The following is a 27649-nucleotide window of genomic DNA, read 5'->3' on the forward strand; positions in this document are numbered from 1 at the left end:
CCCCGTCTTCTGCTAGCCCCCCTACTGTGCATTTATTCCCAGCATCCCCTGGCAAGCACCAGCCTCTCTTCCTCTCTGTGTGTCTCTCTCTCTCTCTCTATCATGGTAAACAACACATTGCCACACAGCCGGAGCGTGATAGCCAAAAAAAAAAAAGTCCTGCAGAACGCCTTCATTTTGTTGCTTTTATACGTCAAAAAATAGACAAGACAAAAGGAAGGAGCCAACAGGACTGAGATGCTGAGAGTGTAAACAGGAAGGCTGTATTTGGACTGGTTTTTCTATTAAGAGGGAGATGTTGTTGTTGGGGCGAGCTTGCCTTTTGGGAAGCAACCAGACTTTATGTGGGAGAAGGGTCAGCCTCTACCTTTCTTAGTGAAGAACATGTTTCTTTTCCCTCTCTGTCTGTCTGTCTCTGTCTGTCTTGCTGGAAGTTGCAACTATTCCTGGGTGTGTTTGTGGTACTTACTGCAGCCAGGCTTGTAGTTGAAGCCAGGGGGCATCAGGAAGCCCTGCTGGGCTGCAGCCGCCGCCAGAGTCCGCTGGTCGGGAGGAAAGACGGGGATCATCAGCGGAGGGAGCTGGCCCTGGACCTGCTGATGGAGGAGGGGTGTACAGGTGGAAGGAAGAGAAGTAAAAACATCAGCACCTCCTGATTTAGCACCTCTATTTCTGTGCACAAAAAAGACTAAATTAGAGACCAGTTCGCCCCCTTTTCATGCCAGAGTTTTAAACAACTTATGTTGAGGAAAAGATGGAGTTGTTGCTACTACCACACCAAGTTTTAGCTCAGGAGCTGCAGAAATAACAGAACTAGAGACGTTTTTCTGTTGGCTGTGGCAGCCATCTTTAATTGAATTTTCTCCCAATGTTCATAAGTTATAAATGTACATCCAGTGTTTACTTTGTGAAAGTTTCATGAAAATTCATCCAGTGGTTGATGAGTCCAACAGATCGTCTGCATTGAGTAGCTCTTGGACTGAGTTGGGAACGACTATCAGCTACTACCACGCCAGATTTTAGCTCAACATCTGAAAATCTGACTGAATTAGAGCAGTTTTTTTGAACAACGTGGCAAAAAAGGTAAAAACCTCGAGCACACATGCGCTAATCATCCTTTAAGTCTAGGTGTCGACCTTGAAAAAGCCGCCGAAAGTCGAAGGTTTCAGTGTTTTGTTGCCACAAAATTGCCAAAAAACACTAAAAGGTAGAGCCGACTTGGTGTTGTTTGGACCTTAAAATCAGAACGAATCGAACCCGAAAGGCACAAAACAAGCCACAAGGACGGTTCACTAAACTGTAACAACAGCTGGCCTTTTGCTTTCACTTGGAAGATAATGTCTTCTCCGTTCTCCCCGCACCAAAACACACACACACACACGCCTGTCGGCAGAGAGCCATACGACTTCATAAGGTTTCCAGGATTTTAAAAGAAGATGCAGGAAGAAGAAGAAGAAAAAAAAAACCCCGAGCTCCTCCGTTGGGTGACTTTGGCAGGAGAGTGAGAGAGAAAAGGAGGAGACAGATGGTTGCACTAAACAGCGATCTGCCAAAAACAACACACAAAGACTTACATGTGATGGACTGACTGACAGTGAGGAAGAGGAGAGGAAGTGAGGAAGAGAGAAGTAAGGTGAGAGGAGGAGGAGGAACTGAACGGATCTGATTGAGATCAGAGCTGGAGAGATGGAGGAGCAGAAAATTCAAACTAAATTCAACACAAATGTTGTCATTCTCTGAAGGAATGCATGTCACCCGCCACCTTTCGTGCTGTAAGTTGACAAATATATCAGTTTTGGTCAAACCTTGAAACTCTGATCTCAGAGCTAAGGTCGATTAACTGGGCGGCCATCTTAGATTGCGTTAATTTGTGTAAATCTAATGTTTCCATCCAGTGGCAGAGACTTTCAGCTGTCAGTTGGGGGTCAGTCTCTGCTACTACCACACCCAGTTTCAGCTCCATGTCTGTAAGATTGACGGATATTTTGCCAACAAACAAACAAACGAGTCACAATAAGCGATTCTTTCAGATCTCTTCTCTGCTCCGAAGGCCTCCGAGTGCATTATCCTCATTTTGTTTAAACGCACAAAGCGCCGCTTTTCAAACCAGCTTTCTCTTTTGAGTCTTTTTCGGATGGCAGCAACACAACAATGCTCGCCCACACCGAGCCGAAATGGAAGCGAAAAGCTGCAGGTTGTCTCCGTCTGACATGTTACGTTTGTTTTTGTTTTCTTCTTTTTATTCAAACTCGACAAAACAAACAAGGAAACAAAACTTGACGTGTTAAATTGGCGAAGCGCCCCGGTTTTAAATACGGGGCCGCCTTTTGACCTGTCGGGCTGTAAAGCACTTTGCTCCTTCTCTGCGACTCGTCTCTCTCTCTCCTTCACCCTCTGTCGCTCGTATTTTGCCAGGAGGCCGGAGAGGTAATGGCTGAATAGAATAATGGGCAGGTAAAAGCCGTGTGATGTGGGAAAATTGATCCGGAATGATGGAAATGGCTGTACAATCATAAAGGATGGTGGCGCCACGGTACAATCAGGTAATATCTCAGCACTTGAAGTGGTTAGTGTTTGAGACGGTGTCGCTCAGCGCTAACAGGGCTGTTACAGCGCGCTGTAAGTACCTATGTGCCTCCTCCTCCTCCTCTTCCTCCTCCTGCTCCCACGTGTTGGCATGCCAGCAGCACTGTAATCAAACTATCACAGCGCTCTCTTCAAGCAACTCCCCCCCTCCCCTTCCTCCTCTTCCTCTTTTACCCAAAACAATAATTACTCCACCATTTTTTGGTTAACCATAAACCGCCGTGCTGCCACGATCAGAAGGGGGGGGCGTTCCAGCGCGACGCTCGGACAGGACCCCCGCGGGGACGAATCACAGACAGAACAGTTCTGCTTTGCCTTTCAGGCCTAATTGGACATATGCTGGAATGGAGCTGGCGAGCAAAACTGTAATGTACCAAAGGGAGGCGAGGAGGAAGAGGAGTTTGATAAAATACATACATACTGTATGACCAGCGTGCGCGAGAGCTTTCCCTTTCTTTTGCAAATGAAATTATCACAGAAAACCCTTCAAAGCGTCCAAGGCTGCTTCTTCTCTGTCTTTTCTTCTCTTTTGATCTCCTAACAAAAAGCCTGCACACAATGGGCAGACATTAATCAGCCTACAGAACTGTTGCATAACACGTATAAGTCTTCATAATGAAGGAAAAAAAAAAAGATCAGGCTGCAGAAACAAAGCAACAAAAGGAAAAGGACAAAAGCAGACGCGGGGATGGTTTATGGGGAATCATTTCATCCCGTATGTCGCTGTTATACTACTTGTTTTATGTCCCGATGAGCTGAAGGTGGTATCTCACTGGGATGTGAAGTGGGGGGGTAGATGTGCCTTAAACATTGTATATTGCATTTTAACTGTCAGTAATGGGGGAAAAAATTGCATTTCTAAACAAACAAATAAATCAAGTTCATCAGTCCAGCTGCAGAGGACAAAAAATATATCAGTTATGTGGAAATCTGAAGTTACCTCCATCATAATTTTAAACCATTTTAAGCTGCACCGATTTCTTAAATTTACCAGCAGCTACTCGTTAACCCACCCTGAGGCACGTTGGTTCATGCTATGTGAGAATGACTTAATTGGTTCGACTTAAACGGTAAAATGAAGAACATTTGTCCAGTCTGATGAACTTCAGTCTGTATTTATTACGGTTTTTCTACAAAACGCTACAGATCATTGATTCTCTGCGACAGTTATTTACCTGATGAAGCACTAAAAGGAAGGCTGTCGTCTTATTTGAAGCAGTTTTCTTAGCGAACGCATCGTGTTACATTCAGGAGGAGATGTTTCCCTCAAAAGGAGGTGGGAGCTATATCCACATCCTGTTTGGCCAAAACTTAGATAACTAAAAGCTGATCAGACGCCCAGCTCTGCTTTTTCATTCGTCGTGCACCTGATTCCCAATATTTGACCCAATCAGAAGCAGTGTGGAGAGATTCATGATGTTCTGTTTTCAGCAGATGTCCTTTGGGTAATGCAGCTTTTGTAAGCTTTAACTCAGGGGTCTCCAATCCCACTATCCTGCATGTTTTCCTTGTTCCTCTGCTCCAACACACCTGATTCATGGTTAAATCACCTCTTCATGTTCTGCAGAAGCCTGTTAATGACACACTGATTCAAACCAGGTGTGTTGGAGCAGAGGAACAAGGAAAACATGCAGGATTAGTGGGATTGGAGACCCCTGATTTAACCGTAGCAAACAGTTGGTGACAAATAAGACAAGTTTGTGAGAAGTGGTGATACGCTAGGGACAAAAATTTTAAAGTGTTGGTACTTGTGGGCGAGAAATTAGGTGAACTTTCAGCTGCAGAGTCACCGAATTCCGAGAGTCTGCAACCAGTGAGACGTTCAGACGTGTTTTTCTATAAATATCATTGATCATCGGTGTGGTTTTTAGATCTGGGCAAGAGGAGGTTTGGTGTCAAAATACACGTCTTCCGCTTTTAAGGCAAGAGACGCCTGCAACAAAATTGAGAAGGGTTCCAGATGGATTCGAGATGCAAGCAACGACTCGACTGTTTGGAGAAAAATTAGCTGCACAATTTATTATTTTTTTTGAATGCATTGAAATCTGAAGCAATAAAATTGTGAGACACACAAGGAAATTCGGAACCACCTCAAAATTCCTTTAAATCCACATAAATAAATTGGTAAACGTCCCACAAAAACTGAACTAATCTGGCTGCCTAAAAAAGCTCCAGTTTTGCAACTTATCAACATGTTTCAGTGAATTCTTCTGTTTTTTTACGATTACGATTCAAAGAAAGAAACATCCCCACTATCTGTTTGATCAACCTGGGGTCACAGTTCCTCTTGCGTCCACGCATTAAGAGGTTGTCTACAGTCCCACAGACCTTATATTCTTTAATAATCTTGAAGCTGCTGTGAGATGCTCTCGTAGGCTTTGCCTTCAACATGGATATCTATAATCTCTCTTCTGAGCTCCTCACATTGTGTTCAATGTGGTGAACACAACCAAACCAAACTGCTCAGTGGCTGTTTTTTCTCTTTAAATAAGTTTATTGGCTGCTTTTATGCTTATTAAGCTCAAACACTTGCTTTGAAACATGACTATAATGCTAAAATTAAGTTTCTTTAAGCATACCGTCAAATCTGTCTGTATTATTTTAGCGTATCCTTAATTAAACAAATCATTTTCCACATTTTTTGTTTATTTTATCACATCCTAAAGGCATTGGACAAATCGTTTTAACTTTGAATTAGTTTTTACAAGAAATGAAGCATTGTTTCAGTGTGTCGTAAGAGCACCGACGCGTTTATCCGCGCCTGTGATGAATATTCAGTAATGCAGTACCTTAAAGTAAATTGGGAGATTTTCATGTCTGCTTTAGGATCAAAATGTAAACTTTGAAAGCTAGAAGGAAAAGAGAGGAAGAGTTCTCAACTGAATCAGAGACAAAGAAATGAATTGAGATGGAACTACAAGAGCGAGGCCGGATCTGTCAGCCGATCTCCACATAAAGGAAGAGGGAGATCTGAAACGGTGGGGACGTTGGGGAATAATGCACTTCTCAGCTTTTCTTTCTCATCAGGCCCAAAGCGAACATGAAAACGTACAAAAACACACAGACAAAGCATCGCGCTGCTGCTGCTCCAGTCTGCTGACTCGCTTTTTATCTGCACACCCTCACAACTTCTCGGCTGAAAGGGAAACCTGAAGCAAACGAGGCTGGAACCCGTCTGAAACATTCCTTTTAATCAGCGATAACCAAAAGAAAAACAAAGGAGAGTATCCAGAGAAATCACACGCACGTATATATGCACGAGGAACAGGACTTTTAAGAACTTTCACGGGTGCAAAAGGAGAAACTGACCCTGTCAAGACAACTTCTCGGGAAATAAACAGCAAACAGATACAACAGAATGAACAAGAGAGGGAGAGGAAGACGCAGAGAGAGACGGGAGCAAAAGAGTTGGATAATTGGCAGCGAGTCGAGGCTGCGTTCACCACGCGCCAGGCGGCACAGCTTGAACTTAAAGCGCCGCTGCGGCATAATGAAGATGTGGCCGCTAATTAACATATGGGGTGCGAAACAGGTTGGTTGGCACGCGGCACGCTAAAAAAACTCCAAGGTAAAGTTATTATTGGGGAGTAATTAGCTCTATGAAGTTAATGCGCCGAACAATAGCTGCCAGCGCCGCGCAATATGGCTCGCGTTCGAGCGCGCGAGAAAATAGCCCCCGCTAAAGTGAGAGTCCCACAGCTAAAATCTGTTGGCGACCATATGTTGTGGCAATTAATGCAAGACCTGGATGACCTATTGCTGAAGAGGTGACGTGCGAGCAATAGAACCAATAATTAATTTGGGCAGAGTGAGAGGAAGAGAGGCAGAGAAGTGGCTGGTTTTTAATATCAGCCCATTAACTTTCTATGGACGGCACGGTTAGGCCGCGGCGCCGGGAGCGTAAAAGGGGATCGGTTCAGGTGGAAGTGGGGCCGCCATTGGTCGGGACGTGTGTCGAAGCGTGCGAGGGGGGTGGGTGGGTCTCAGTGGGACAGGCTTTGTCTGGTTGTCATCCAGGCTCCTGACGCATACGCTGTGAACGGAAATTAGCGGAGCCGCTGTGTAATGGAGGTGATTAAACAATTACACAGGCAATTGGGCTAGGTGCAACTATGCAAAGGATCCGGAGGTGCTGCTGTGTTCACGTAAGATGAAAAAGTGACCTTTTTTTATTTTTTTTTTCTGCAAAAATAAAAGCCAATATTGCCCGGAGCCTCAGGTCTTTGTGCCAATGATGGTTCCACCATTTCTTTACCTTTAATCTTGAAACTAGTAAACAACAAAACAACCATCCTGCTCACTTTTGTTTTCTAATGAGGGCCTTTATGTGTCAAATACAACAACTTAAACTTGAAATGTTCTATAATTTTACTCTTTAACTGTTATGATTTGATATCATCTTTATATTTTCTTGTATTAATCTTGTAATGCATTCTTCTAATTGTTATTTTACGATTAAAAGACTAAAAGAACGCATATCACCCGTTTAAAACTAAGATTATCAGAGTTGTAACCTTTTAGTTCAAGCCTCAAAAAACAGTTATGCACAATCGAAAGATTTCACACTCTGAGTATGTGTTAAAGATGACTCTCAGCTACTACCACGCTCAATTTTAGTTCAATATCTGTAAAATCGACTGAGTTACTGCCATTTCTATGTTTGGCAACAACAAAACAACCATCCTGCTAATGGCAGCCATCTTGAATTGGGTTGCCTTCAAAATTTCATCATTTCTAGATACACATCCGGTTATTATCTGACAGTTCTATTTAAATCCATCTGGCGGGTCATGAGATCTGTTAGCGCTCTGGATGTGTGTTGGGGAACAGTCTCAGCTACTTTCACACCAGATTCTAGCTCAATATCTGTAAACTGTAGTGACTTATAACCGTTTCTGTGTTCTTTAAGGTTGCTCATCTTCGGCAGAGTCGGGCCAACTCCAAAAGTTAATCAGTTGTAGATCCAATGATTATGTTCTGAAAGTTAAATTAAAACCTGTCCAGTGATGTGAGATATTTTGCTAACAATCACAGGTGACAATAAACAAGCTGTCATGCATGTGTTTGTTTGAAGGTGGCATTAATAAGAAGCTTGTTAGCTGCTGTTCCTGGGCTTTTTGTTCCTAAACCAGCGAAAGCGTCACCTTTTTCTTGTTAATTTGAGTTAGTTTTGCTGGCTCTGACCTATAGAAGCGTCGAGTCTTGATGAGATGAAAGACAACGCGGTGGCAGAACACACGAGCGTGTTTTGGTTGAGTAAGTTCAGATTCATTAGGCTGGACGCGGTCGCGTCTGCTCATCCCTCTGTTTTTTGGCGTGCGTTGCGCCGCTGCTCCTCTGAACATGCGCGCTCGCTCTCAAGGTAAGCCCCGAGCCGCTCGGCAGGTGAGCTCCTTTCATCCCCGTCGCGCTTCCCTGCGTGGCAGCCGCCGTCGTCCCCGGGCCCCCGCCGACAAGACGTTTAATTAGAATGAGACGAGACGAGAGGGAAAGCAAAGGGAAGTTGAAGAAAATGTGCTCACCTCTTTGAGCTTAACAAGAAGGCCCCTAGCAGGGGGTACGTCCCAATATGTGTGTGTGTGTGTGTGAATGCTACTCTATAGGAATGTTTGAGTTGGTGAGTTAGGTTATACCTTTAGAATATGCACAAAATTGTGTTTTCTAGGCCCTTAAAAAGAATGGATCTGTTTGATTTTTTGTTTTGTTTGTAAGAAAGAATAAAATTTGACGTTGGACTTAGTTCAGGGGTCTCCAATCCTGGTCCTCTTTGGGCCACCATCCTGCATGTTTTCCTTGTTCCTCTGCTCCAACACACCTGATTCATGGTTAAATCACCTCTTCATGTTCTGCAGAAGCCTGTTAATCACCCATTGATTCAAACCAGGTGTGTTGGAGCAGAGAAACAAGTAAAACCTGCAGGATGGTGGCCCTGAGGACCAGGGTTGGAGACCCCTGATTTACATGTTGTCAGGATTGCAGCTGGAACTCGGAGTAAAAAAAAACCTGCAGAAGAAATAAAGTAAAGAAGATCTTACGTTGAGAAATGATGGAGTTTCAGCCAGTTTCTGGTCAAAACCTAAAAAAATTTACCGTTTTTCTCAGTCTCATCCTTATTGTATGTGTTGTGAAAGAGTCTCAGCTACCACCACACCAAATATTTAAAAGTTTTGCAGGTTTTTCAAAAGTTAATACTAAAGTTTTAAGCAAAGACTTGAGCTTAGAGCACATGTTGGGAATTAATGTCAGCTTCTACTTCACCAAACATTAGCACAATATCTGTAAAATTGTAAATTGTAAGATTTATGGCAGTTTTTAATTTTTTTTTATGGTTGTGGTGGCTTCAAATGGCAATGATTTATTCCTTATAGGCTCATTTAAATCTGTTCAATGGTTCACGAGATATTTTACTAACAGACAGACTCGATGCCACATGGTTAATGACGAAATCGTAAACGGACATCTTGTGCAATCTGTTCGCACTCCAAATATCTTGGCTATCCCCACACCAGATTTCAGCTCAATATCTGTTAAATCGACTGAACTATTCAAGTTTTAATTGGCTGTAGCGGCCATCTTGAATCAAGTTGACTCCAAAGGATTGTAGATTATCTCCTGAAAGTTTAAATAAAATCTGTCCAGCGGTTCATTGGTTACAGACGCAAGCAAAGAGATTATTGTCCATCTTTGGCTTTTGACAGTGGGCGATAATGTAAATACGTGTGGGAATCAGGGACTGAAACAACCCCATCATATTTTCTTTCACGTTGAATCGGTAGGAGCGACATCAACCTTTGACCTTCGACCTCAGGGTCCCCTCGCTCGTCCTGCTCGTCGCTAAGTGAATATTATTTAGCTGGCCTAAATAGCAGGCGCTAACGTCTCGCGCTCGATTTGGGTTTCGGGGTGAGAAACACAGAAAGCCCAAAGACGAGGACAATAAATAATTTGTCCTCCTTTCATGAAGGATGTGTGTCAGTCTCCTCTCTTTTTCATGAGCTTTAGAATTCGTTTCATTTCATCACCTCGTCCAAGTGGACGGTTGAAAGCATTCTTCACCGGCCTTTGGGGGTTTGAGCCTAACAAAGCCAAGGACGACACACACACACACACGAAGGGACAGCTGAACTCAGCCTCGTTAGGGGGAAACGCAATCACAAGGGGCTTATCGTACTGACACAAAACACACACACACACCAACACACTGAACCTGGTGCCCTCGCTCTGGCAGGCCATTGTATTGTGGGATTGTGCGGACAATCTCTTCATGAATGATTAAGCATCGTATTTCTCGACCAAGTCTTTGATGATGAGCGCGTGTTTGATCATCAGTGCTTTCTGCGATACGCCAGCGAGCTGCGGCGCATGTTTTCCATGTCTGTCCGGCTACTCTGCCGTGTGTGACACACACAGACGAGGCTAAGTTTGTTGGTAGCCTTGCAGCCCATCGAAACAATGCTTCACGTAAAGGGATTCAGTTTAAAGCGTCTGTTTAATGCCTATCTGCATGCCTTTAGTATGTGATATTTTGCAAAGATATGCTCAAATGGTATGGCCTGATTTGTTGGTGCTAAAATCTCATTACAAAGCTAACGATCCTATTTATAAAAGATAAACGGACAACAAAAACCAATGCCATTGTGAGTTGTGATTCAACATAATACACAGCAAAGCAAAGAAATAGTCCCACATCCAGTTAATTATAAACTCTCTAATAAAAAATGGCTGCTCGTAAAATTGCGGAACACTTTGATAAAATTTTACTCACAATTACTAAATGATACGCCAAGGAAAAAAAGCAAACATTATGCAGGATAAAACAGAAGTTTTCCTGGAATATTAGCTTAATTTATATCGATTGAAGCACGTTTGCAGAGTGTTTGCTGCTGTTCATGCTGGCGCTGCAGGAAGTGCAGTCAGAAGAGCCAGCTACTGTAAGAAATGAAAAGTTTGAGTCCATTCTTCGTGCAGAAACTACACTTTAACAGATCAGATTTTATCGCTACAGACACTTAAAAAAAAATGACACAAAGATTTATTTCTAAAACTTCATAAGACATGGTGGCACCATGATGCAGTTGCATCGTTCATGAATCGTAAGAACTGATTAACCTTCACATACTCGTCATGTTTCAAACTGTTTGGCCTTAATTAGTATCACATGTGCCTTTAAAGCTTTTTAGCAGCCATTTAGTATCGTTGTGTGAACATGGAGGTGAGAGGAGCTCAGATGTCCGTGTTAAAGGTAAAGACTACAAGACTATCTAAGAAGATGTTCCTCTGACCACAGCTGCTAATAGTATTAAAAAATACAAGGTTTATGGGGCTGTAGCCAACCTCTCAAGACGTGGCTGCAAGAGGAATTGCGACCCCAGGCTGATCAGACAGGTAGTGCAGATGGTTGAAAAAAACAAGTAAAACAACCAAAACCATTCAAGCTGAAGTCCAAGCTCAAGGTACGTCACTTTTTGATCACAGCATGGATTCATAAGACCCAGAAAGGTTCAAGTAATAGCAGTAAAACACAAAAAAGTCAGACGGAAATTTGCCAAAATGCCTCAAAAATTCTGAGAGAGATTTCTGCGACTGAACAGACAAAACCGGAGCTTTTGGGTCTATTAAGGAAGGGTGCCGACAAATTTATCCACTTCTGTATATGTGAAAATGTGTGTGTTTTTGTGATGAGTCCCTGTTGATTGTGTCTCTCCCTTAACAAGGCTGCCTACAGCTGCCCCAGCTTGTGAGAAACTATTGTTGGGCCCGTTCAATGGAGAGACGCTTGTTTGGGAAAAGGTTGCAAAGTCATGGGAAAAGAGAGCTTTGTCTCGGAGGGGTCGTGAGGGAGTGAATCATGAGTGGACGTGTTTATAGCTTGACACACACAGCTGTGGCAAACACACACACACACGTGAAGAAATGAAAGCATCAAGAAGGCACAGAGAAAACCCCAAGACACAAACGTACTCTCTTCTTTTTTTTGTTGTTGTTGTCAAAAGGGACAAAACGTGAACAATGGAGACTTTAACTCTCACAAAGCAAATAAACCGCTTTACACAGAATCATGAAGACGCAAACAAACGTCCAACACACATGCTATCACAAGGTCTCTTATCACGCAAACTGTGGATAGCTAAACTCTTGGGGGGGGGAGAATGCGTGTGTGTGTTCTCTTTCTTGGACAGGGTGTCTCTTTGTGGTACAAAGCCTAGCTTTCTCAACTTAAAATTCAGTGTCATCTCCCTTTACAAAAGGCCCGGGCTCTTCGTTCCAAGCCACCTGGACCAAAATAGAGGCTCCAGTGTAGCACCCAAAACTACAATACTTCTATTTTTAAGAGGTACACCCATCTTCTCAAGCTGTAGACAAAGATTCCCATTCAAAAAAAAAAAAAAATAGAGTCATTTAAGTAGATCACTTTAGGTCCGGTTTTATTATTTAGTCTGAGATCATCTTTGTGTTATTTCAGAATGAGATTTGTTCAATAAAAGGATGCGCTATAAACAAAATAGTTAAATTTCTGACAGTTTAGTTCCACCTGGATGTTTCGTGACAGCAATAAAAAGAAAATGCATTCCTACTTAAAAGCACAAAAACAAAAAAAAACATGAAAAATGGACCGACTTTAGTTATGGTTTTGCAGAATTAAAGCAAAAAAGAATTGCATTAGGTGTTGAGCTCCATGCTTTTTGCGTTCCTGCAACCGATAATGGTTTTTGCCTGTTTGTGTACACTCAGATCATAAATCAGCCAATCACATGGCAGAAACTCGACGTGGTGAAGACAACTTGCTGGCGTTCAAACCAGGCGTCAGAACGGGAAAGAAAGGGGACATAGTGGCTTTAAACGTGGCGTGGATGTTGTTGTTGTTGCAAGACGGGCTGGTCTGAGTAGTTCAGGAACTGCTGACCTGCTGGGATTTTCACGCACAACAATCTCGAGGGTTTACAGAGAATGGTCTCCAATCCTGCATGTTTTCCTTGTTCCTCTGCTCCAACACACCTGATTCATGGTTAAATCACCTCTTCATGTTCTGCAGAAGCCTGTTAATCACTCATTGATTCAAATCAGGTGTGTTAGAGCAGAGAAACAAGTAAAACCTGCAGGATGGTGGCCCTGAGGACCAGGGTTGGAGAACACTGGTTTACAGAGAATGGTCCAAGAAAGAGAGAATATCCAGTGAGCGGCAGGGTTAGGGCTAGCCTTGTTGATGTCAGAAGGAAACGGGCAGACTCGTTCAACAGTAGCTCAAATGATCGCTCGTTCTACCAAGGTCTGCAGAGTGCCGTCTCTGAACACACACCGAGTCTGGATTCGACGGAGTCCAGTGACCAGATAACGCCCTAATCGAGCAACTTTGGAATGGGACGGAACGGGAGATTTGCATCATGGATCATCTAAATCAACTATGTGACGTTACCACGTCAACACGGACCAAAGTCTCTGAGAAACGTTTGAATCTTTGTCACGAATTAAGGCAGTTCTGATGGCAAAAAAAAGTCCGACCCATTACTAACAATGGAGACTTGTTAGTCTATGTGTGCATTGTTTGTCTGTTTTGTGACGTATCTCATGCATCAGTGAGTGTATGTACATCTACAACTGATTAACTTTTAGAGTCGACCCAATTTGAGATGACCGCCACAGCCAAGTGACATTAGGAAACAAAAAAATAACCATAACTCAGCCAGTTTTACAGATACGTGGTAGTAGCTGAAAGTCATACTCAATAAAAATCTACATCTATGTGACGAGCTTTGTTGTAAATGAGCACATGGGAATAAAAAGTTGGAACAACAATCTGTTGATTTAAAAAAATAAATAAAGTTTTGGCTTTCCACTTTCCAAAACATGACTTGTGTTTCATCAAAGCATGGTTCATGTTCATGGTGATTTTACACACATTGTGCACGCGTGTTAGAGGAGGAGCTACTATCAGAAACTGATTCAGGGCCTAAATGCTGACGATCGGGCAAAAGAGAAATCTGCAACAATCACAATCACGAAGCTGCCCTCGCGGACCACACAGACGTGCAACAAACGCGCACGCACTCAGACACACACAGAGACACGGGCAGGCCTCACCTGGATTTGTTGCTGCAGGAGGTTGATTTTGTGTTGCTGCTGCAGAAGCTGCTGCTGTTGCCGGGCAATCTGCGAACAGAGCACACGGCGCGTGTTCAGCGTGCGTGTACGGCAGGTGTGTGCGCCGGCGGTGCGCGTGTGTGTGTGCTGCAGGGGGACGCCACACGGCTGCGGGTCTCTGAGGCCCCAGTTGCGCGACAGAGGGTCGATGCCCTTCAATGAAATATTAAAGAGCTCGTCTCATCTGGAGTCAGCAGAAAAACATCGACATGCTGACTCTGCTGCATGTATGAAAGACTTATTCTGGTTTCTCAACAGTTATTTCTTCTTCTTCTTGGAGATTAATTTGCGATCTTAGATTTTATTTTTGTGTTTTAACGTGTGAAGGTTTTCCTGTAAGGTTTGGGCGGTACATCTGCATACTTTGTGCTATTTTAGCCGTTTTTAAATCAAAACGTTCAGCTGTTTCAGGAGACGTGATGTGACTGTTAGTTTTCGTAACGTCTATATGTTTCTAAACATTTACCTTTGATTTAGAAACATTTTGCTCATAGAAATACGTTGAGATCTCTTAAATCCCTTCAGAAACATTGTTCTCATTGTCTTCTTATGCTACTTTTAGCTTTTAGCCAGCATTTTGCTACTTTGTTTTTAGCCAGCCTTTTGGTACTTCCATTTTCTACCTCACCTTTTGCTGTTTTTAGCTAGTCTTTGCTACTTTTAGCTTTTAGCTACCCTTTTGCTACTTTGTTTTCAGCCAGAATTTTGTAATTTTTATCCTCTCGTTAGCCTTTTGATAGTTTTAAGTTGCATTTTGCTGCTTTCAGTTGGTGTTTTTAAACTTTTATCTCGTGTTATGCTTATTTTAGCTTTTATTTAACTGTTTTGCACCTTTTAGCTTTGTTCTGTTTGTTTCAGCTTTAACGATGACGGGTACTGAATCGATCCTTTGCAGGAAATGAACGGCTCAGTTTCAGCGCTCAGAATTCACCCTGCAGTTTCTCTGGTTTTTCTTTACTTTCAGTTATGTTTTAAGTTATTCATAGCCCTCCTGAATGAAAGAAAATCCTGTATAAAGTAACAAGGAGCTGCTGAAGTATCCACATATATTCTTATTCTGCGGCTGCAGCCTGCAGCTCTGTGTTTGTCACAGGTGATTTGTCCTTCCAGCTGTGTTTCTCTGTAAACTAAAGCTCTACAGGAGCACAACATAAAGGACAAGCCTTCACTATGCAAATACCTGGTAGAGTCTTGCCTGGGAGGTTGAAGTAAGTGTGTGTAAGTGTGTGTGCTCCAACACAACAAGCCCTCAGCTGATTCCCGTGCACGACTCTGGCTGCATGAACGCTCCCAGGAAAGTGAAATTAGGTGGAAAAAGCAGGAAACTTCTGTATTTGTTCATCTTCAGACCCAGCTTTTCTCAGAAAATGTATAAATCAACAGGGCGATTTCTGATGAGGATGTCGGTGTGCACAAATTCAGACGAAAGATTCGGCTACGACACATTCACACTTTGGCTTTCCTGTTTATAGTTTCCTCTGGATGGTTTTTGCAACATAACTGTTTCCACATAATTTGTGCTAACTTAACGGTTCATGTATCAGAACGCTCAGCTCGATCAGGAACAGTGTGCTGCCACGTTTGGTATTTATAGCTTTTATACTTTTTGATTTATTTAAATTCATTTACAAAAAAAAGGCCCCCATTGAAATACATCGAGAACTCTTCATCTTCTCTAAAATATCTTCCAGCATAATTAATTTAATTACCGTTCGACTTTTGTTAATATTTACCAACTGTTTTGCTAATTTTAGGTTTTGCCTCCTGTAGTTTTTAGTTACTATATTGAAACATTTATCTAAGACTGCAGGTTTTAGATTTTAGCTTCCGTTTTGCAACATTTAGCTATCGTTTTGCCAATTTTATTTTTTAAAGTTTATGCAAATTTGAGCTTTTAGCAACAGTTTAGATGCTGTTTTACTGATTCTAGCTTCTGTTCAGCTTGTTTTAACTTGAACAATTCATTTCTTCTTCAACAAATTTCAACAAACTCCCATTTTTGCAAAAAAAAAAAAAAGTCTCTAATTTGTTTTCTGTGCCTCGTGTCCATTTCTGTTTTTGTTTCTGCGCTCAGATTGAAACTGAGCTCCAAATCTGCCTCCAGTTTCTTGATACGGCTTAATAAATAGAATACGCGTCATAAAACGTATTTATCTTTCAAGCTAAAATTCTGGCAAGCTTCACACTGAAGTTATAAATCTGATTCTGATCATTTTTTTTGCTCTAAATTGGAGCGAACGACTCGTTAGGATGGACTTTTTGGCAGCACGGGACGACGAGAGTACGGCCCTTTTCCAAATGAGGCCCTTCTCATGCAGCGAGCTCCTCTACCTGGTCCTGCTGCTGCTTGGCCAGCTCCATCTGCTGCCTCTGCTTCTCCATCTGTGAGGCGGCCAGCTTCTTCTGCTCCTCGTGCGCCGCCAGGAGCTGCTCCCTCAGGCTGCTCAACTGGCCAATCATGCCCATGAGCTGGCGCTCTTTCTCCGCCAGGCTGTCTGGGGTACCTAAAGGGCAACAGAACAAAAGACAGAGAGGGGAGGGGCAGACAGGTCAAAGGTGAAATGGTAGCACTTTGAAGAGGAGTGCAAGACTCGGCTAAGGTTACAATATGAATCCTTTTTCTTTGCTGAAAGGGAAAAGAGAAACTGAATCTCAAAGTTAGCCGTTAGTTTCGGCAGAATGAAGTCAAAGTGATGCATTCCTAAAGAACTGTAATGCAACAGGTCAGGGAGGATTGTCGGGGCGAAGCCAGAGGTCAAGCTCTGAGCATCAAGTAAAGACATCAGCGACTTAATATACGACTGGCTGGAAGGTTAGAGCAGCAGGAGGGGGCCCGGCAGCTGAAGATCCGCTTGGATAACGTGCATTTGAGCGCTGCAGAAGTCCTGCGACCAGATGTTGACTGGTTTTTCCCTGGGCGGGGAGGGCCAGCACCAATTAATCAAGTCTCATCCGTCACCGGCTTTTACTGCCTTATTGAAAGGAGGAGGGAAAAAAAAAAAAATCTGTCTGAGGAAATATTTGTAAACAGGCAAAATGTGGTGGGGAGCAGGAGAAAAGCAAATGTGAGATCTCCGCCAGATTCATACATTTCGCAAACAAAACCAATCCTCGGCCAGGTTTGGAAATTTACATTTCTCCCAAAAACCTGGAAGTGAAACGGAGACGTATTTGGTTTGTGCTGAGTCGTGTGGACATTTGGAGACAGATCTGTAGCTATCAAGCTGTATTTTTCTGCGATTGAGCTTCGGAGGAGAAAAAAAAAAACGAAATAAGGGGGGGAAATGAGCAAAAGCGAGTGTGTCTGGTCTGTGTTTACTCTGAAGTCAGCCAACCTCCTTCTCACATTTAGCTTGGCCTGACCTTTGACCCCTTAGATCCTGACATACCAGCTCCATTACACACACACACACACACATGCGCGCGCTTCCACACAAGGCCTAAATCATTCAACAGGATGTAGTTATAGGGAGGCACACTGAGGCCCAATCAGCACAAGTGTGTGAGCTCTTGTCTGGTCATATGTACTGATGTTTGCCTACATGCCTTTGTTCAGCGTGTGTGTGTGTTTGCACGTGTGGAACAGCACAATCCCTCATTGTTCCTCAGCTGCTACCTTTAACAGGGCCACATTCCTGTGCCAGTCCAACCAGATGAGAAAAAGGAGAGAAAAGATGTTGGAAGGACAGAAACACGCAGAAAAGAAAGTTTAAAAAAAAAAAAACGACAAGTAATCAAAGGCTTATGATTCCTTGAAGGAATGCATGTCGCCCGCCGCCGTTTAAGTATGAAACTATGATCATTTTATGATGACAAGGGACTGAGTTTGAGCAGTTTTGGTTAATCCTTGTAAATGATTTGCAAGATCTGTAAAGGCGGTATCTCGCTGGGCTGTTGGAGGCTAGTTGGTGACTCAAAATTGCAAGAAATTTTGCAAATTTTCTGTGTCTGAGCGTACGCGGAAGGTTTTCAACTCATAAAACTCCACCAGAGGAAAATGATGGACGTAAAGTCGAGGCTAACCCAGGGGTGTCAAACCCAGTGATGCAAGGGGGCCAAAATTAGGGCCAATCACGATCAATATTTATTAAAAATTACGTAAATTAACCTTAGTTTTAGATGTATTATTTCAAATCATCCATATAGAAAAATCAATGACCTTTTCCCAGTTACAGATTATACAGAATTTAGAGCAAACAGACTTTAATGAACTCAGACAAATAGATCAAACTTCAAAAAGCTCATCATTAGCTGTCATTTCTTACGCCTCACTCAGCTTTTAAATGAAGTTTTTAACATTAAAACAGATTTTTTTTAAAGCCATCAACAAAAACTTGATCATACAGAAATTAAAACTATATATTGTTGGCTTCTAAGTCACTGTCAGAGAAAACTTCAGATTTTTTAAGCAAAATAAGAATCAGAGACTCGATCTGTCCCAGACTGGAGGGCCGGATGAAATGTTACAGAGGGCCGGATCTGGCCCGCGGGCCTTGAGTTTCTCTAAAGGTTGAGTTTAATGCGGTTGACGCCCGACCCACAGGGTCCAGTCGCCTCTAAAACAACCAGAGCAGATGTTAAACTGAAGCGAAACACGCAACGTTCTGGTAATCAACTCTGATTAATGAAATCCTGACAAAAAGAGATGTTTAAATATCTTTAATCAGCCGCCAGCGGAGTGGATTTTATTTTGCACCCAGGCAATAACTCTGATTTTACAAAATATTTTATGTAAAAGCTTCTGTTTGTGTGTAAACCTTGCAAAACTGTATTTTAGGACGTGCACATTATTTTATTGTCCATCTGCTCACATCAACCAGCCTTGGCTCTCTTTGTCCCCGTGTTTTATCTACGGTTGTACACTTTAGAAACGAAGATGGACGGATTTAGACGAGTTTATTGATAATTATTAATTTTCATTGGCTTTTTTTTTTTTTTTTTGTCAGAGGACTGCTTCCATGCATGTGTCAAAGTACAGCTCTAATGTTTGAGACAGATCGTTCAAAATTCAAGTGACACGGCGGTGACCTTATGAGGATGACTCTCAGCTACTACCACATCAAACTTCAGCTCAATATCTGTAAACTTGACAGAGTCAAAGCCATTTTTCTGGCTCTAACCTTCTCGAATTAGAGCCGACTTCAAAAGCTAATCAGTTGTAGATTCAGTGATTACTCTCTGAGAGTTTAATTAACATCTGTCCAGTGGATCATGAGATATTTTGCTAACACGGGCGACATAGTTATCAGCCTTTCTCAGTCGGTAGGCAGTTAAAAATAAAAAACGTGAAGAAAGCGTCTGCCTGTGAAGGTGAGATCCATGCATTTGTCCTCCTTGTGGGGAGCCGCCGCTGCCCACTGCACCCCCACGCGCCTCCTCCTCCCTCACCTTCTCCTCCGCCCCCCCCACACTCCATCCATCCGCCAACAATGAACAATAAAGGCAACTGTCGGGAGCACTGGCCGCTGGAAAAATAAACACGCCGCTGTCCGAACTCACAGACCCACCTTTGTAGAGCTGGGTTCGAGTGTGTGTGTGTGTGTGTGTGTGTGAGCGAGACAAGAAAGAGCCTTGTGTTAAAAACGTTAGCCTGTTCAAACGTGGGGTGAAGGGGTGTGGAGGGAAAGGCCAAAACGAAGGCCAACGGAGGGAGAAGAGGTGGGGGTGCAAAGGTGAAACGACGGATCAAAGGAGTCTTTTTTTTTTGTGGAGCCTTTTTGTTGGGGGGGGGTGTTAACCTTGCTTTCCACACACACACATAATCACGGAGGCTCCAACATGTGTGTTCAGGTGTAATAAATCTTTTACCAATTAACAAAACCATCCTCAGAAAGAAGGACCGAAAGGAGATTTTAAACCCCTCTGCTGCAGAAACACGGGGCGCCCCCGTCTCCTCCTGTTCCGATATTAGGAACTTCTTTTTTCCTTTTAGTTACCCCCCCATAAATCAGCCCGCCTCAGCTTGTTTCCTCAGCTGCTGCGAGGCAGGCAGGTGGATCAATAACTGGTTTCCTACACTAGTTTACACACATTCTTCCTTTAGGCAGATTACTGCATCCTGTGATTATCAGAACCAAGACGAACTCTCTCTTTTCTCTCTCCTCACTCTCACACACACAACACGGGTAATTAACCAATTTCCAACAATGTAATACTTGTCACCATGCTTGCACCGCTAATTAATGACCCTAGCTGTGCTGATAACTCCTCTTGGGAAAGAAGGAAGGGAAGGAGAATGACGAGTAGCAGCGAAAGCATGACGAACAGCAGGTAGAAAGAAGGAATTTGAGCGATTTAAACGAAGAGAAAAGTAGTTTTCATACAACTACCAAAATTCAATTACCGCTAATAACCTAATTAGTTAATCTTTATTAAGGTAACATAATTAAAGGTTGATAAAGATGTTCTGTAGTTGGCTACATAATATGAAGCTACCATTGCTTTTATTTTTTTTTTACTCATATTACTTTAAGGCAGGGGTCTCCAATCCTGGTCCTCAGGGCCACCATCCTGCAGGTTTTCCTTGTTCCTCTGCTCCAACACACCTGATTCAGAGGTTAAATCACCTCTTCATGTTCTGCAGAAGCCTGTTAATCACCCATTGATTCAGATCAGGTGTGTTGGAGCAGAGGAACAAGTAAAACCTGCAGGATGGTGGCCCTCGAGGACCAGGATTGGAGACCCCTGCTTTAAAGAATCACCTTCAAAATAAGGTTTGACATGATGGAAACTTTAATCTCTGATTCTCCTAAAAAGCTCTTGTTTTGCATGCTTGTTTCAGTAATCTGTGTTTTAGTAACCTGATGACTCATGAGTCAAAAAAGATGGCTCATTTCCACCGAAAGGCTGAGCTGGGCAGTCAATACACCTGCCTCAATCACGTCATGAGCTGTGAACTTCACTGTGGCTCCATTTATGTTTTCTTTAAGCTTTCGGAGGGTAATGTTAAAACTTGTGCATGTTTCAGCCTTAAAATTGGGACATCCATTCTCCTTTTTGCCAAACAAACAACTGATTTTCTACTCAGGATATAAAAGAAAGTTCTAGTCGAGCATTATCTGATTTCTTTCTCACATGAAGTGAAATATAAAACTTTTTATGATACTTCTGCCATTAACAGCAAACAGAAATATTAAAGTTTTTACCTCCCACTTCAGCAAAAAGAACAAATCCACCATGTTTTGGAGTTAAAGATGGCGAGGTAGGATTTCATATCTGAACCATTTGTCATCGTTTCTGTTTTCTTGAAATGGCCTTGTTTTCCATTTTTATCATTTTGAGTTATTTCACATTGTTCAGCAGCTTCATTCTTGTTTTATTTTGTCAGAGTACCATTTCTTTAGATTTCTGGTCACTTCTTGACTTCTTATCACACCTGGTTTGTGTTTGTAAGCAGTTGACTTGCAGCCTAATTGTAATTACTTCCCTCAGAAAATAAAAGCTTTGGTTCCTTTTTCCGTCTTTGCCAGATCCTTGTCATTGTGTTTGGTTCTCTTTAGCTTGTGTTTTTTAAATGCTTTTAGACCAACTGAGACATTTCTGGAGGGCTGTAGGGACCGTCAGTCCCCCCGTAGAGCAGGGACGAGGACCAGTGTGTTTGCTTTCGCACTGCCAGGGGAATGCTGTGGGTAAAAACTTCTGTTTTTGGGAACCTCCTTTGCCTGTCTCCTGAGCGTCAGTACTAAAAACAGTGAACGAGTGCTTTTTTACTTAGTCTAAAACAAATATATGCAGTGGAAAAAAGAGGAAACTCTCATTGACTGTGCATGCAATGGTTAGATTTGTGATCTGAGCCCTCATTAAACTCTTAAACTAAAAACTTAAAGTAGTATCTCACTGGTCTGCAACAATTAAAGCCTGAAAACTGAGAGAAAAAAGGGAAATTTTCCATTGCGGGCTCATTGATTCCTAAGTGTTTGTGACCAGCGAGCTGCGCGGCCACAATACGAGGAGCCAATTTTTATAATATTAATCAGGGCTTTTTTTGTGCGTAAGGCTTGCAAATTAGCATTCTCGTTGTCCGCCTCTGCCCACCTTGATTTTATGATTCATTCTGCTGGACTACACGTCAGAAATAAAGATTTGGACCTGTTTTTCCAATCATTATTATTGATTATTGGAGTGGCTTTTAGGCCTGAGCATTCAGGGCTGCAGCTTTCGATGTTTTCTGTCAGAGACGAGCTCCCATAGCCCGAGGCCGTTTCAGACGCCTTCAATAACTATTTTGCGACTAAATTCAGCTACTGTTTTACTAATCAGACCCTCCAGGATTTTGCGATGTTGCAATCGCAACTATTCATGCAAAACCCCGCGAAATCGCAACTTGTTGCAACTTTGACCAAAACGCCGCAACTTTCCCGCAACTTTAACCCAATATTTATTGTTTCTAAAGTGATTCGCCACCGTTTCTGCGGTCTAGTCTCTTCTTTGTGGGTTTGTGTAGCGTGGAATACAAAATAACCCCAAATAACTCAGGAAGAAGACACGTGACGTCACTTCCTGTTAACATCAGAATGCCGGGAGCGTGCAGGAGCAGCGACCGAAGCCAAAATGTGCGCTAATGCTTCACATTTGCCCACAAAGATTTCAGCAAACCAGTTTCCTCCCCAGCTGCAGCTGTTTTGCACGTCCTGCAGTGTAATCATGGAACATAAACGCATCGACAAACACTTTGTGTCTGCAAAACATGTGAGGAGAGCTGCAGACCAGGGACAATCCAGAAATGCTCATGAATGTCAGTTTAGAAGCTATCAAAGTTCTCAAATAAAGCACCTTTTGAGAATGTCCATGTTTGTTGGGAATTATCTTACAAAACTAGGAAGTAGTTTTGGTTTATGTATTAAAAGTTATGGTTTTTATTGATTTTAGTAAAAATAAAAAATCGCAACTTTTAGGAAAATGCCCGCAAAATCAGACATGTTAGCCGCAACAATCACAAAAAATGCCTGCGAAATCCTGGAGGGACTGTATAATTGTGCTTCTCAGCAACCCTGCAAACATTTTGAAACACTTAAGAGACTAAATGCCATTCACCAATAGTTGCTACTACCTGTACTGGATGCCAGCTGGCTGAGATTTAAACATATTTTCACATCTTCTGTAAAAATGTAGCGTACAGACAGAGATACCTGACATCAAGGCAGAAACCAGGAAAAAAATAATTAGCACGTTACTTTAAAAGTGTTTAATGCTTTGAATCTTTGGTGTAAACTCATTAAACAAGTTAGTTTTATTTTAAAAACTGTTACACGGTGCGTGAAGGAGGTATTTAAAGATAAACCCGACATCTTTTCTCACACGTCGCTTCCTGCCGGAGCACATTGGATGTTGATGACACTATGGGCACAATTATTATAGCACCAGCGTTTCATAGTGAGTGGATGTGCCCTGCGACGGGAACCACATGGGGCCTTTTACCAACGCTTCTCCTCGGTGAGGCCAACAGAGCAGGAGGTGGCGGCTCAGAGGCACTTTGTTCCCTGCAAAAAGCTCTTCAATGGAATTCGATTGGGAGGAGGGGGGGGGATACGTCAAGATGCGCTGACAGTGTGAGAACAGCATGCACAAAAACCCGCGATGCTAAAGTGAGCTGATGCACATTTCACTTTCTGAATATTTCCACACACACATTACGTAAGGGCAGGGAAATGCACGGGTCCGACGGCCACGAACTCGAACTGAACGCACGTTTTGCTCCCAGCTGTGGGCGCGTCAAGCGGGACGCCCCTGCACAGAAATGTCAGCGCGGCGGGGAGCTGGGAAAAAGGGGTTTGATCAATGGCGCTCCCCTCTCGATGGCCACGCCGCTCTGCAAGGCTCTTTGATTACATATTGCTTTGCCTCCTAATGAAGCTCAATTACTGAAAGAGAACGACAGCTTTGCCCTGGAGTTACAGTGAATAACAGCTGGTCTCCTCCACCTCATATCTTTCTTTTTGCTTTTTCATTCTCTCTGGTTGACTCCCGCTCCGACGGTCACTGCTCTGTCTGTGGAGAAGACAGGTGGACTCGCAGAGCTATCGGTCATGTTCAACAAAAAACAGGAAGTTTGGCTTTACGTTTAATTAGTTTTAACCCATCTTGTCATCGTGTAGTTTTTACAACTTCCACCTAAATGGCTCCAACTAAATATTACAGAGACAAGAGACAGGGGTTCAAACTCAATACTGGACCAAATAAATGTTTTACCCACCCATATATGTGACTAAACTTCTTCCAAAACCATCTAACTGTAAGTCTGCCTGATCGGATACAAGAAAATGCATAAAAACGTTGCAAAATTCTAACATTCTGAACGTGTTTCAGATGATTAAGCTGGCGTCTTTCTTATCTGGGACTAGTTATTTATATATTATGTTCAAGTGAACTGAAAGAGACAAAGGAATGGGCAGCAAAATAATGTGCACGGTCTGGAATAGTTTTAGAAGTCCTGCACACAAAAATAGGCGTCTTCTCTTTAGAAATCGTTGAGGAAATCGTGGCCACACAGATCAGTCGTTGCTTGGGTGGAAATATCCAGAAATCCACTAGATTGCAACTGAATGTTTGCCTTTTTCTTGCAATTTCTTCACAATTTTGCATCACCAACTAATCTCCAGTTACAGCCCAATGAGATGCTCAGGTGGGGTAATAATTCTTATAAGTCTTTTTCTCTGACCCCCGTTTGTATAGAGTAGAAGTTACTCACTTTTACGAAAATCCACAAATTTTGGAGCCCCTGATCTTAATCGTGGCCCATCTTAAATGCATAAATCTCCTATTTCCTATAAATAAATTGCCTAATTTGAGTCACCAACCAGTCTCTAATAGTTCTGGGTTTGTCCAGAGCATGGACAAAGCTAAACTGGGCTCTTCAGCTTTTACTTTTCATTAAATCTGTTTGTTTTCACTGACTTTTAGTTCTAGTCGAGCAGATCATCTTGGGTTTTTAAATATTTTTTTCTTCATTTTACTCATCTGCAATGAATTTACATTTTAACTTCTGAACAGAACTTTACTGTGGGATAGAAATGAACTTTGATTCCCCCCCAAAAAGTTACAAAATGTCTTTTATGCATGTGATTTATGTGGGTTAAAGGCCACCTAGAAAATCCACGACCGCAAAAATGATACCACATTTATTCTCCTGTATTTATATATTATAAAAACATTTGAACTGAAATGTTCAAGAGAGATTATCAGCAGCTTTAATACCCACAATATTTTAACAATATTTGTAAGAAGCTTTCGCCACAAACTCAACTGGCTGGCCTTTCTCCTGATTTCTCGTGAGTTCTTTCAAACCTTAGAAGGGAGTCGAGCTCATTTTCACAAGGAGGGCAAATTAAAAACCTGATTAAGGGCCGATCTTTTCTTGGCGTGGAGACAGATTCGGCGGAAAAATGTTTTTTGGTCTGCCTATGTCAAAACGTAACATCAAGCAACAAGTTGTAAACTTAAAATAAGTCGTTTTTTTATGGCTTGGTGTGACCGTTCAGTGGAATCGGTGTTACAGTTTAGCTCTGAGGTCATACCTTTAATTTCTCCGATGTGCCCTGAGCCCATGGCCAAAAGTTTATCCTTCCAGTCCTTTGACAACAGCCTCTCAATGCTGGGGGCCTCTGTTCAGGGGAGGAGGAGGGATGGGGGGGTTCAGAGGAGAGAGAGAGAGGGGGGATTCAGATGGCTGGCCAACATGACAATAAAGCTCATTTAAAGTCCATTTGCTGTAATAAAGACAGCGGCAGCTCAGCCTAATGGCCGCATCAGCAGGAGAGACGGGGAGAGAGCGGCGGAAGGAGAGAAGCTGATAATCGAAAAGAGAGCAAATCTGAAAAACAAAAACAAGTGAGCAAAAGGGAAAGAGAGCGAGAGAGACAAGTGGAGGACGGAGGGAGACAGACAGAGAGAGGCTTTTTTCCCCCTCTCACCTGCTGCTAGAGAATCATTAGCCCTGTGGGCCCTGAGACAAAGAGGGCCTTAATGCACCCGCCACAATGGACACATTATCAGCTAGCGCTTTGTTTTCAACACACACTTCACACAGTCCCTTACACACTCGCAGACTCCCTAATTACAGTCCTAACTATGCTCACATTTGTGCACAGATGTACACACACAGTGGGGGGGGAGTGGAAATGTCACACAGGAGAGCACACGCATGATGAGTCTCCATCCTAAATGTGTACACATGGACCGAAACTCTGCTTCTGTTCTTACATACGCGACATTTTACGCTGCTTAAATTTCATCCTCTTTCAGGTTTTTAGAAAGGTTTGCAAAGATCAAACAACTGAAAACGAACATTTTTCACCTTCTAAGCTTAATTATCGCCCGCCGCTGAGCTTTTCTGCAACGTTGAATCGCTGTACGGATTTGAACGGAACTCTGATTTATTGAAACATCTACGACTGATTAACTTTCGGAGTCGATCCGGTTCAAGATGGCGGCGAAGCAACTTTAGTGAACATCAGAATCGCCAAAACTTGAGTCAATTTTACGGATATCGAGGTAAAATTTGGTGTGGAAGTAGCTAAGGGTGATCCCCAGCTTGTGCTCCGAGCTGCAAGATTTGTGCTTGTCATCGACTGTCTGTTAGCAAAATATTTCATGAACCACTGAACATCTACAACTGATTTTGTGTTGGCTGCCACAGCCAACAAAAATGGCTGCAAATCAGTCCATTTTACTGCTATTCAGCTATAATTTGGTGTGGAAGTAGCTGAGAGTCATTCTCAACCCATACTCTGAGCTCTAACAGGTCATACAAGATTACACGAGATCACGCATATGAACCAAAGTGGCTTTAGCGCCGTCGTTTCTCAACATAATATGATCTTAGTCTAAAACTCAGCGTGTGATATGCAATCCTTCAAAAAATGCTAGGGCTTTCATTTTAAACTATTAAAATGATGCAGAAATTAAATTAAAGATAAGAAAAATGCAGATGAAGTTGCAGAAACATTGATTTATTATTAACTTAATGATTTCTGATAACAATAACATTTTTTGTGCACCATGTTGGATATGTTTTGTGTTTTAAATTGCTGTGGAAAAAGCAGTTAGGAGTTTGAACTCGCAGCAGTCACTTTAAACAATATCGTTTGGAGAAATCGGCTCTCAGCTGCACGCGTTCCGTACAAACGCGGGCAAATCTTCAAGCAGATGTAGGAATTAAACGCTCAGAAACGAGCTCGTGTATCTGCGATCGCCGACGGGAAACGAGAAGATGGCGGTTGGTTTTCCTTCAGAGTAAACAGGTCTAAATTAAACGCAGAACGCTGACCGACGTGTTGCGCCGAACAACTTTCTCTCCACGAAAAACGCGAACACACTTGGCAACGCGTTTGGTTTTACTCCACCGACCATTCACACACACGATGCCAACATTTCTTTTTTTTTTTCCCCCTTTGGCTCCACTGCAAAAAAGAGAAAAAGTGAAGTGACAAGGATGGCTTTTTTTTTTTTTCCAGGATTTAGAGCTACCTTCGATTAGACACATAAGAATTTATGATAGTGGATTGTACTGTAGTCACTGTGTCTGTGCGCGTGTGTGCCTCCGGCTTCCCCTGAGGCTTGAATCTGCTCCTTTCCTCTGGCTTCCAGACAAGAGCATTCACGCCCCGCTGATTACAATGGACACACACACACACACACACGGTCAAAGATCAATGCTGAAGTTCAAGCTAGGCCACTTCTTCCTCTTCCTCTCTCGACCCGGGCCTGTCCCTGATGTGGAGCCCCCCACGGCCCTCTGGGAGCTGGTTAGTGGGGCGATGAAGGGGAGGAGGAAGAGGAGCACAGCTGATGGAGGATCTTCAGGAAAAAAAAACAAAAAACCGAAGGAGTGAGCTCCTGCGGTTCTCCCCACAACAGCTGCCTCACCATCACCCCAACAGGTGCTATTAGCCTCTGGCACTCCCTCCTTTTTCTCCCTCTGTACCCC

At 42.8% G+C, this 27649-nt stretch overlaps 1 protein-coding gene across 18 annotated transcripts in view; it reads right to left on the bottom strand.

Moving 5' to 3' along the window:
* sox5 (SRY-box transcription factor 5) overlaps positions 1-27649 on the bottom strand; it is a 291505-nt gene that overhangs the window by 36298 nt on the left and 227558 nt on the right. For 11 of the 18 annotated variants that reach the window (XM_037981184.1, XM_037981183.1, XM_037981189.1 and 8 more), the window contains 4 exons: positions 25239-25325; positions 16057-16229; positions 13666-13734; positions 470-596 (listed from right to left, as the gene is read on the bottom strand). In XM_037981184.1, the coding sequence (XP_037837112.1) occupies positions 470-596; positions 13666-13734; positions 16057-16229; positions 25239-25325 (456 nt within the window). The remainder of the gene's footprint in view (positions 1-469; positions 597-13665; positions 13735-16056; positions 16230-25238; positions 25326-27649) is intronic. The other 7 variants (XM_037981185.1, XM_025009000.2, XM_017429905.3 and 4 more) reach the window with 3 other exon arrangements.

This window comes from Kryptolebias marmoratus, linkage group LG18 (assembly GCF_001649575.2).
Source record: "Kryptolebias marmoratus isolate JLee-2015 linkage group LG18, ASM164957v2, whole genome shotgun sequence".
In the NCBI taxonomy this organism is placed as follows: Eukaryota; Metazoa; Chordata; class Actinopteri; order Cyprinodontiformes; family Rivulidae; genus Kryptolebias; species Kryptolebias marmoratus.